The 11,064-nt window shown below is 38.8% G+C and overlaps 2 protein-coding genes across 2 annotated transcripts; one reads left to right on the top strand and one right to left on the bottom strand.

Annotated features, from left to right (window-relative positions):
• The first annotated feature begins 876 nt into the window (after positions 1 to 876).
• LOC139611041 (cystatin-M) lies at positions 877 to 6,907 on the top strand. The gene is made up of 5 exons (XM_071465296.1): positions 877 to 966; positions 1,126 to 1,373; positions 5,241 to 5,392; positions 5,514 to 5,615; positions 5,776 to 6,907. The coding sequence occupies exons 2-5, from the start codon at positions 1,289 to 1,291 to the stop codon at positions 5,869 to 5,871; spliced, it is 435 nt and encodes a 144-aa protein (XP_071321397.1). The 5' UTR covers positions 877 to 966; positions 1,126 to 1,288; the 3' UTR covers positions 5,872 to 6,907.
• Positions 6,096 to 10,306, bottom strand: LOC139611040 (hatching enzyme 1.2-like). Its single transcript, XM_071465295.1, has 7 exons — positions 9,657 to 10,306; positions 9,038 to 9,100; positions 8,770 to 8,910; positions 8,522 to 8,639; positions 8,252 to 8,430; positions 7,839 to 7,920; positions 6,096 to 6,829 (listed from the first exon to the last, which is right to left on the bottom strand). The coding sequence occupies exons 1-7, from the start codon at positions 9,742 to 9,744 to the stop codon at positions 6,676 to 6,678; spliced, it is 825 nt and encodes a 274-aa protein (XP_071321396.1). The 5' UTR covers positions 9,745 to 10,306; the 3' UTR covers positions 6,096 to 6,675.
• Between the last annotated feature and the right edge of the window lie 758 nt (positions 10,307 to 11,064).

Consider the following 11,064-nt stretch of genomic DNA (forward strand, 5'->3'; position numbering starts at 1 on the left):
TGGAAGAACGTGCAACATCTAGCAGCTCAAGTGCCGAATATTTTTCACAGCATTTTCACACACCTCTAAAAGAAGGCTAATTTTGCTCCATGTCTGTTGATGAGAACATGTCTCATGTGTCATCTTGTTGCGGAGTCCTTGCCCCGCCGGTCAGGCAGCCACATCTTTACAACTGCAGGCTAAAACCACGAGGAAACAGCAGCTGATTAATCCCGCTCGCTTCCACTTGCTGACGTTTCTGCATTTATTCACTGCTATTCGAATACTGTAAACCCTCTATCACATGAAAACACAATGTCCTGGATGGGATGTTTATGTACCTGGAACAAGTGTGTAATGCAGTTCTGCTGTGTGCAGTAGTTTGCACTGTGACTCACTGTCACAGTGCCAGCAGAGGCTTCTTGCTGAGTTTGAGTCAGAGCCCTTCAAAAGTAAATAGGACCCTGTTCACTTCTGTAAAAAAAAAAAAAAAAAGAAAAAAAAAAAAGAATGGCCAAACATATGTGCACACATCCACCTAGATAAATCACATTCGCAGGCTACACACCCACATGACACACATGAATGCAAACACACAAAGAGCACAGAAACACAAACAGACACACACACACACACACACACACACACACACACAATAGCACATACCCGACAGCCATCCACAGCAAAACTCCCACCTACTCTGTCTTTCTCTCTCTTTCACTCTGTCATACACACTATCACACACACACAGACACACACACACACGCAAACACCAAAGCCGCTGATGGTTGTTAAATCCCTACATGGCGTCATTGCCAGTCAGTGGGTGGGTGTGGTCTTCACTGGCTTGTTAAACATACCAGAGGTTAAATGCTGCTCACTACCGACACCCAGTCCCTCCCTCCCTCCCTCCCTCACTGTCTCCTCCTCACTCATATTGGTGCTCTCAGTCTGGCTCACCATTGCTCCAGCATTCACTGGCTGAAGGTAAATACCTGTAAAGATGTTTCTTCCTTTATAGCCTTTTCTATATATACATGTCTGTTTTAGCATATTCTGGTTATTTTTTCCTGTATTTTCCTTCTTAGTTTCCCTTTTTCTAATAACTGTCTTCTCTGCTCTCTCTGTGGACCTGGACACCTTCAGTTTGCTCCAAACACTGTGGGACATCTGCAAGCTGTTTGGCAAGTGGCTCAGCTCAAGTAAAGAGTCCTGTTCATCTGACGTCTTTTCCTGGAGATCATATCTCCCACCGCTCTTTCCTTCGTGAACAAGCACAGCACGGTTTGGCGGCGGTCAGCGAGTAAAGATGTCTCTCCCGTTGTCAGTGCTGATATGTCTGTCACTTGTCCAGCTGTGTGTAGGAGATCAGCCGGTGGAGGAAGTCATCACAAGTAAGTAGTGATGTGGACAAGAAATATGATATGACTGTTATTGTATGGACATGGGAGAGTGACATTATAGAGAGGCAAGCAAGATAAGGGAATATTATTAGACGGAGAATGGATTGATCGACTCTGTTTCTGACATTTGTCTTTGGGAAAACAGAGTCTGTGGCTTGATATCACTTTAGAAGTCTTTACAACAAGAAACAGACTCATGACAAAGGCTAAAAACACAGTCATAACTGAATAACTGAATTTTCTAAAACACTCAAAAGGATGTCTTTAAAGTGCCTACTTATAATATTATACTGAACATTCATACTTATATTCTTATGATCCTGATGAGTCGTATGTCACTCTTACTTAAAGATGAAATGGTACAAGATCAGGAGGGTAAATTTAGTAAGTAAATTTTGAAACTTCCTATTTACACACAATGTCCTACTTGTATGAGTCTTTTGTACTTATTTAAATGTACTTTCCTTATTTGTGTCCAAAGTCATCATGAGTGTTTCAACAGGGAGTGAAGTGGATAAAAGAAATCAGAATTTACTTTAATGTGATTTAAGTCCACTGAGGCACGGTTTCTGCAAATAGTAAGATTTGTTTTATTTGGAACTCAATCTACTAATATTTATATGTATAAAGTGTTGTAATGAGTGCCAGTTGGTGCAGCTGGAGGGAAATAAATAGCAATACACAAAAGAATGGCTTTGTACAATGCACACACTTAAAAAAACACAACCCAGAAACAAACAGGTCTTACAAGATGAGAAGAGTATAAGCACAACACAACTGCTGCATGCAAACATAACAGCATAGAAATTGGTGGCGGAATCATGACTAACAATCTAGAAACCCGCCAAACAAAACAACCTGCAACTCTGCAAATCTGACTTCCTGCCTTCATCTGCCATTTGTGTAACAATGAAATCAAATAAACAACATGTTTGTGTTGCACTTCACAGAGGAAGCATAAAATAAAAGATAGACCTCAACAGAATTTAACTCAGATTTGAATAAAAGACAAAAACTCCAAACATAATTTAGGCAAAAACTGAAGTTAATGATGAAGAAGACAAGCAAGTGATCGCTGAGAATGCGAACAAACAGGAAAAGCATGAAAGGGAAAAGTATGTGTAAAACTGAAGGATATGCAATTGGTCTTTTAAATCTTAGTCTTAAATGAGCAGAATACCTTGGTTATTAGTAGTGTCAAAGTGATTCACTTCAAAACTTGTATTAGTACATTTCTCTCTGACAGGGTGTTCCCTCTGACATGGTGCAATGGCAAACTAAGTTGTGTGTTTATGTACTCAGTCTGCAGTGCTGAGGTCTGGTTGGGTACAGTGAGTCAGAACCTTTGGCTCAGACAGCAGACAGAGAAAGTCGTCACAGGTTGAGTGGAGTTTGGTTTGGAAGTGTTTGGGTAGGAAACATAATCCATCAGGTCCATTCAGTACCCCTTCGCCATATTTGTCCAACATCAGTGGCGTCTGTTAGTGAATGGCTTTACTGGTTGGTGCAGCTCACTCCATGATGTATAATGTAAACACTCAATAAAACATTCATTCAGTGCAGCAGCAAATTGTAGCTTTGATTCCAAGTATACACGTTTTTACTAAATATACAGTATACAAATATTTAGTTCCACAAGGAAAGAGGCAGACTGCAGCATCAAGTGGAAATTATGTTTACTGTTTCAACTAACAGGAGCCACAACAGCAATCAAGAGACATGGAAATCTTGTGAGCTGGGGGAAGGAGTTTTCAGGACACACCCGCTGTCTTAAGCATAAGTATTTACTGTCCCTCGGTGCACCAAAGAGTCATGCAGTGGACAATTGCAAGCATTAACAGGTTAACCAGTTTAATGCCATCCCAAATCTGAGACTGCCTCCTGGAAAGCCACACATGCACATCACTCATAAACAGTGTCTCTGAGCTGGAGGGGTCCTGTGTATGAGTCGACCCCCCCCCCCCCCACAGACTGGATTCTCAGACCATGATATCATTATGACCTTGATTGCTATGGCAACTGCCACTGGGGACTGGGATAGTTGGACTTAATCAGTGTTTTTTCACAGTTATTCTAGAGGCAGACTCAGCTGTTGTTTTTTAGGGCCTACTGAAAAATCTTAAAAACCTAAAGAAGCAAAATTTCAGTCTCATATTACAAATTATTGAGTATGTAAAATACAAATAACTGCATGTATGGCAGAAATTCATCATGCTGCATCATCGAATTTATACAGAAGTTGGAGTCAAGTCTGCTTTGGTTTTCATTTCTCATCTCATAACTGTGTTAATCTTTCCTTCCACACACACATTTGAGATACGGTACTTGTGTCTTGATTGATTCTGTATAATTTGTATCCTGATCTTACATGATGTGCCTTTAAAGAAGAGCTCCACACTAAGTCTTATCCACTGTGATGTTGGGTGTGACCTGTTGCCTATCGACCACACCAAGCTGTGACACAGTGTTGGACTACAGTGTGTCATGTTTTGTGCTTGACAGGGTGGGAGTAGAGCAAGCAACTGCTGCTGGATAGAAGCACAGGATTTTCAGGATTTTCAACCTTAGCAGGTTTACTGGATAAGATGTGGTTGACACTGGAATAACTCAAAATGAGATGGTGACACCAATTATCTGAAGAATGAAACAAGCAAGGTGACAATGGACACCTGCTGCAAAGATCACCTTTCTGTTTTCTCATAAGGAAATAAACAAGATTAAGGATCAACAATAATGCTAGCCGCTCTGTGAGGCAGTGCTATTGTGGTGCTCACAGTCACAATAGTAACATGTCAGTGTTTAGCAGGTATAATGCTCATGATATTCACAATCTTAGTTCAGCCTGTTAACATGCTAACGTTTGCTAGTTAGAACTAAACAGTACAGCTCAGGCTGTTTGTCATTTGTTCATGAAAAATTTGGTGAGGAGTTCAGTTTCTGGCCTAATGGTGTCACTAGATAAAAAGTGAAGGGATGACTAAAATTATAACTATTCACCCTGAGGGGACATTCCCAATGACAAACCATTCAGTACATGTTGAAAGGGGATTGCAAAAGTTGGTAGGATTCATCCTCAGAGGACCATGAATATTTTTACCAAATTTAGTGCCAATCCATCTGATAGACATTGAGATATTTCACTGGTTAACTGAAAATTTTGACCTGCTGATGGTGCTGGATGAAAAAGCAGGGGATCCCCTGGGTTGGTAGGCTTCATCCTCTTGGGACCACGTATATCTGTTTAAAGTTTTATGGTAATCCATCCATTTGGCATTGAGATATTTCAGTCTCGACCATTGTGACAAGCTGACTAACATAGAGCCGATCCACTACCGTGGCTAAAAACAACATTTTGAGTGGCTTGGCCACCCAAGTAACAAGAGCTGCAGCTATTATCTCTAAATTATGCTTTTATTTCCCTGAGAAAATCTGTTTCATATCCTCAGCCTGATGATCAAGGCTTGGTTTGGCAGAGAGGTGAAGATGGTTTGGCAGTGCAAAACGAGTGTGAGTGTAAAACTGGCTGAATCCAGGGTTTGGTTTTTCAGTTTCCAAGTCCTTGATTGATGTTCTGGACTTAAACAGCACATTTTCAGGATGAAGGAGTTTAAAAACCCCAAAGGACACACACTTAATCATAACACTGACTGCTGACTGCTTGTATGAGTGTGTGTGTGTGCAAGCTCATTAATGGACATTATGTGCGTGAATGTTTGCATTTCAGTGCTGCACCACTTCAGCTGTCTGTAATTATGCAGAGAATACACATTACTTCGTTATTATTGTCCCACCAACAGCTTACGGAGTGTAAAATTTACCCTGAGTGTGTGTGTACGCGTGTGTTTCCTTTCCTCATAGAAAAAGTGCCTCTCTTGGGTGGCTGGTTTGAGAGGAGTCCAGAGTCAGCTGAGGTGCAGGAGGCAGCTCAGTACGCTGTGCAGACGTTCAACACGCTCTCCAAAAACAAGCGAATGTTCAAGCTGGTCTCCATCAGTGCTGCTCAGAGTCAGGTTAGCTCCATCTTTCAGAAACAAAGGAATTTCACATCCAGTGCACCACCTCTCCATGATATAGGCCTTACATCTATGTCATATCTAATAACTCTGTCCTCTTGTCTGCCCATGTCATCAGGTGACCAACATGATCCACTTTAAGATCGATGTAATCCTGGGAAAAACCAAATGTCTCAAGTCTGAGAACCATGACCTGCACACCTGCAGTCTCGAGAAAAAGGTATAACTGCTTTTTTGCGTTTTATTTTTTTAGGTCTTACAGTCAACCCAGCAATACTGTTTTAACACACTTCATTCATTGCCCACTGTCTTTTACAGTTAGATTTCAGAGATTTCTCAGTTCTGGTGTCACATTTATTGCTGTCCCCCCCTCCCCACAGCATCTGAAGTGCCACTTCCAGGTGACTCTCGACCCTCGCAGCAACACACATCAGCTGAAGAGACACAAGTGCAAGAAACTTGGGGAGAAGGTTTAACTTTTTGATAGGCTGAACATTTTCATAGTTTAGCTCTACAGCTTTGGCAAACTTCTTTAACACAGTGGTGATGGTTTTTTTTTTTTTTTTTTCTAGAACAAATGTTTTCCAGCTCAGTTAAAGTGGTGGATGTTTGGGTTGGTAGAAGATGAACAATTTATAACAGTGGTCTCAGTAGAATTAGCTCGGAAAAAGTGAGCAAGAGCAGATGTTGATTTTTGTTAGCTTAATGTGGAGATTTCTGTGGCTTGTAGTTGTGTTGTATGTCTTTTATCTTATTCTTTATTCATTTATTTGATGTCATTTTGTTATTTCAGGGTTTTATATACAATATGTGTACTTGATTTTATTTTCACAAAAATTGAATACAACTCAATTTTTGCTAACTTGAGGAACTTGAGGGAAAAAAAAAAACATTAATCATGATAAAAAGTGGTGGAGGAAAGAGATAAAGAGATTTTTTATGTCAACATTTATTCAATTGGTGTGGTTTTTATAGAGATGAATCAACAGTCTGATGACACACATTGCCACTGATCAAGTTTTTGAGACAACAGCACGTACAGTGTCTTGTGAGTTTTCTTCTTTGTTTTTCAAATGCCTGAAAAGAAAGATGAGAAGTCAACAAGGAATCAACATGTTCTCAAAATTCAAATCTTAATAGTCATTAATAGTTTTAGAATTTGAAACCCTGATATCTAAAAATAGAAAATGTTTGTGCATAATGCATTATTTTGGTTAAATGGATGTTTCCTCATCAATTCAATGAAGCAGAAATACCTTAAAAATACATTTAAAGACACTTCAGTATTTTACTTTACTGTACTTACTGCATTCGTATAACCTATTGATCCTGAGGATATCAATATCAGACATATCATCCCTCTGTCCAATTGGCACAGATGAATCTGGAATGGGAGTAATGGTGTCTGCTCCAAACGTTGATGAGAAGGCAGTCCTAAAGAGAAAAAGGTCAGAAAATAAACTACAATAAAATATAAATAAATACAAAATAAAAACATATAATAATGGAAAATTGCCTCTTTATTTTATATAGGGCTCTATAAAGGGCTGGAATATTTCGGCATCCTGCCTAAGACGTCTTAGATGCTTTTAACTATGGCTCTTTTTTGTAATGCCACATCTGCACATAAATATTTTATGGTTTGCTCACTGTTATTCGGCTTTGCAATTTGCCATTCATGCCTTATGTCAAGTAGAAAATGAGCTGTGAACCCCGTGCAGAGATTATAATATTAAAGCTGCACTAATATTTTCAAATATTACCAGTGGATTGTTTGTAATGTTTAAGGAGAAAGGTTTTGATTTATATGATGAATCTACTAGGAATTATTACCTAACTCTGCAGTTTCCACTTAGCTCTATAAATTCATTTTAGTGTGTTTCAGTTCATTGTTTTGGTTTTATGGCCCACCAACTTTAACAGTACATGTCTGTTCAACTTAATTTCCAGCAGCAACTGGCAAGAGAAAACAGTTCTGGTAACCACTCCAGATAACCCATCCGGCACCAAACAGCTGACAGACAAATTCAGCATCTAGCTAATGAATACAGTTCAGCATTCAACAAGTATAGAGACACAGATTTCCAACACAAGTTGATGGGGAGCAAAAGCGAGCTAAACGGAGGGTGAATATTGAATATAAAATGGGCCAGGTGGCCTGAAACCTGACACCAAATGAATACCAATGTTGCTACCTGTCTGCTGAATGTGTAAATAGACAACTGTTTGCTAACACATTATCTCTATTCGCTGTACAGGTTGTGTTAAGTTAGTGGCACTGCATCAAAAAAATCAATGAATGTAGATTTGTGTGTTTTGCACGGCAACGACAACATTCAAACTAAACAATTTAAACTAATAAACTAAATAATAAAAAAACTAAATGATTAAAAAAATATTTCTTTCTAACAATAGTACTATTCAAGACATAAAGAGATGTTACCTTCCATAATGCATCACAGAGGAATAGTCGTACGGCGTGTTCAAGTTGTTGGTGTCCCTTTTGTGGAAGTTGAATTCATGTACTGTTGAATTAAAAAAAATGAAAAATACATACATAGAATAAAAATCTGCATGAATTTAAAGTTACGATTAAACTAAAGTAAAACAGTGGCAGTCAAAATGAAAGGTGTTAAGGGTGTTCTAAATACTTTCATGTAAGTTTTGCACTACAGAGCATCCTACCAGCAATAAGTTATGCTGGGCCTCTTACATACTGTACATCTATGTTGACTCAATCATAATTACAATCATACATTTTCATTATATTATACATAGTATGAATGATAAATATTAAAATATATGTAGTCGTAGTAGTAAATAAGTTCAATTTAAATTCAGAGGCTTTGAGCTCACCTGATGGGACATTTTCCCAGTTGATCCTGACATACTGGTCCCTGTCGCTCCTTGTGTGCTCATGGTGGAAGCCCAGTGCGTGGAGGAGCTCGTGCTGGATGATCCCATGATCAAGACAACCATACACAGACAGAGAAACCAGCTGCTCACCTCCATCTCTGCCAACAGTGGACCAGCACCTACAGTGCGGTAGAAGACAGAGTGAGAGGTTTGAAACCTGACTGGTTGGCTTCTCCATCACGCTGACAATCACCTCCACTCTGCGCTCACCCCATCTCGCTCTCGATCTTCAGGTAGTCAGACTGGCCATAATAAGGAACAAAACGAATACAGGTCTTCTGGTGGAAAGTGTCCATAGCTTTCTCAATTGAGGCCTTTTCACTGTCATCTGCAAAGATATTAATGTCACTTTATTGACAAATCTTCATTATGTATCAAGTGTAAATGGAAAATGCTCATGCTCACTTCCTAATATTAACACTATTGCAATTCTCATGAATGAATCACTGAGCTCTTACAAAAATAATCACTGATGGTATAGGGGACTTCAACCAGTCCGTTGTAGGATTTTTTCCATTTGCAGTAGCCGCTCCAGCATTTCATGGCATTCCTCTTTTTTGACAGAGCAACGTCGCCTTCCACCAGAATATGGTTGATGCCTAGAATAAGACAATATGTGTACACTATACAAAACAGGCCCAGACAGCTACACTCAGACTGATTGGTACAGATATGTGCAAGATGTGAGCAGGGAAGGACATTTTTCACTGAATAAATCAAACTTACCTTTATTTGCCTCCAGAATTCTTGCACTTATGTCCAAACGGGAAGGTTGATTGGTTTTCACACCTAAAATAAGAAGATTCAGTTACCTTCTAGAGGACCCACTGCTCAATAAGCTGTGTTTAACACTTGTGGCAAGAAAAATCAGTTTACCCTCCTCCTGAAGTTGCACCTGCAGAGACACAAAGTGAACATAAGCAGAAAATATACTTCCATAAAAATCTGGTAAGTCAAACTTTAACTAAAGCCTTTTTGTGTTGACTTTATAATGGTTGTGGGTAGATGTTTTTTTTGGTTTTTTTTTTGTGTGTATCCTCTAAATGTTCCTCTTTTCCTTTTATTGATTATATGAACCCACCATGATTAAAAAAAATGAATTTGTATTAAATTTTTATGATGCATTTGTACTAAACAGAGCTGTTTTACGTCACTTATTTTGTTAGTTTCTTTTGAGACGCATATAATCAGTTTTTGACCGTTTTAAGAGTCAACTAAGAGAGTCAATAAGCTTAAATTGCCAGATCTAAAACTGGCAACAATATGTTGAGATCATTGGTTTTCTTTCAGAAATAATACTGAAAACCTTGGGAAACCAGTAAAACAGTTACAGAGAAATGTGCACGCTCTGGCGTATGTCTCACCAGGGAGTCATTTTGTGCTGAGAGGCCGAGCAGGACGGCCAAGACAGCAGAGAAGAGATTCAGGTTCATCTTCCTCACGTAGAAGATCCTATATGGATGAAGTAGCTCAGGAAGATTTTTGTTGACCACTGACCACAAAGGTTGCAGTCTTGATTTTATACAGGCAAAAAGGGAGGAACCGCTAAACAGACTTACTGTAAAGACAATAAGTTGACCCCTAAACAAATGCTTTAACGAAAAGATAAACTCCACCAGGAAACACCCTGAGCCTTGTCAGGTGGTGGATGAGGCTGGGTAAATTTTAGATAGATAGCTCCATACGTAGAATGGGTATGTACACGCGTATACATACACAGTACACACGCATATAGTTGATTGATTAATCGGAGAGCACTGATGATGAATTAGTGCCATGTGAACAAGCTGCTCATCTTAACTGAAGTCATTTGACTGACATTTTGGCACAGTTACAAAAGACCTACATTAACCCTCTGTGAAGACACCAAACCAAAATGTCAACACTACATAATGCACCGGTCTACACCCAAAGGTTTCAAATGTCTTTTCCTTGAAAATACTGTCTGATGGAAACTGAGCAATAGGTGGAAGTTGTATAAACATTTTTAGTTTATAGATTTTTTTAAAGAAAATATAACGTGTTCCTCGATGTTTCAAATTACACATAATCATTAATTTTATTATACTGATTGAATAAAATGTACATTTAAAATTTTAAATAAATTACCCTTAGAGAAATAAATCTACTTCTACCAGATACACACATAAAGTCCAGTTGACACAGGGAAATTTAAAGTGATTGTTTGGTATCTCAGTAAAAATGAAAATTAATGTACAAGCAAAGCCCTGCCTGTGGAGTACACACTCTTTCCATTTCTAAAAAGCATATAATGCACTAGTTTGGTTTCCTCGTCTGCTTCATGGAAACTACCAGTTACCATTTATTCTCATTTAGTCTTTCTTCATCATGTCAGAGGAAAATTAGACTCGGTGCTGGATAATATGAGGCCGTCTGGTGGGCTGGCAAGGGAATATAAAGTCTTTGCCACTAAACAGCTTGGCAGAACAGCTCACTCTACACTCACCATTATATAACTATTAGGGCGACAGTGTTTTCCACTTGTAAGCAGTTTCATGTTTCACACACACAAAGGCAGAGAGCTTTAAGTATGTCACGTTCACCCCTTAACAACTACTTTTTATTTCTCATTTCTCCTTAAATAGCTTCAAGATTGGGAAAATCTTTTTATTACACTGTCTGACATTCTTTAGTGGCTGGTTCCAACTTTTCATTTAAGCTTAACATAATTTTTTTTATTTTTTATTTTTTCTGGCTGCTCCATTAGATCAAATTAAAGTGTTCTAGATATC

The sequence above is a fragment of the Trachinotus anak genome, unplaced genomic scaffold, assembly GCF_046630095.1.
Source record: "Trachinotus anak isolate AG129_WGS33_773 ecotype Australia unplaced genomic scaffold, CSIRO_AGI_Tana_v1 ptg000028l, whole genome shotgun sequence".
Classification (NCBI taxonomy): domain Eukaryota; kingdom Metazoa; phylum Chordata; class Actinopteri; order Carangiformes; family Carangidae; genus Trachinotus; species Trachinotus anak.

Coding starts and splice junctions, on each gene's coding strand:
- LOC139611041 (XM_071465296.1), top strand. CDS start 1,289: ATGTCTCTCCCGTTGTCAGTGCTGATATGTCTGTCACTTGTCCAGCTG. Junction 1,374..5,240: donor GGTGGAGGAAGTCATCACAA/GTAAGTAGTGAT, acceptor CTTTCCTCATAG/AAAAAGTGCCTCTCTTGGGT. Junction 5,616..5,775: donor CCTGCAGTCTCGAGAAAAAG/GTATAACTGCTT, acceptor CCCTCCCCACAG/CATCTGAAGTGCCACTTCCA.
- LOC139611040 (XM_071465295.1), bottom strand. CDS start 9,744: ATGAACCTGAATCTCTTCTCTGCTGTCTTGGCCGTCCTGCTCGGCCTC. Junction 8,911..9,037: donor AATTCTGGAGGCAAATAAAG/GTAAGTTTGATT, acceptor GTCTTATTCTAG/GCATCAACCATATTCTGGTG. Junction 8,431..8,521: donor AAGATCGAGAGCGAGATGGG/GTGAGCGCAGAG, acceptor ACCGCACTGTAG/GTGCTGGTCCACTGTTGGCA.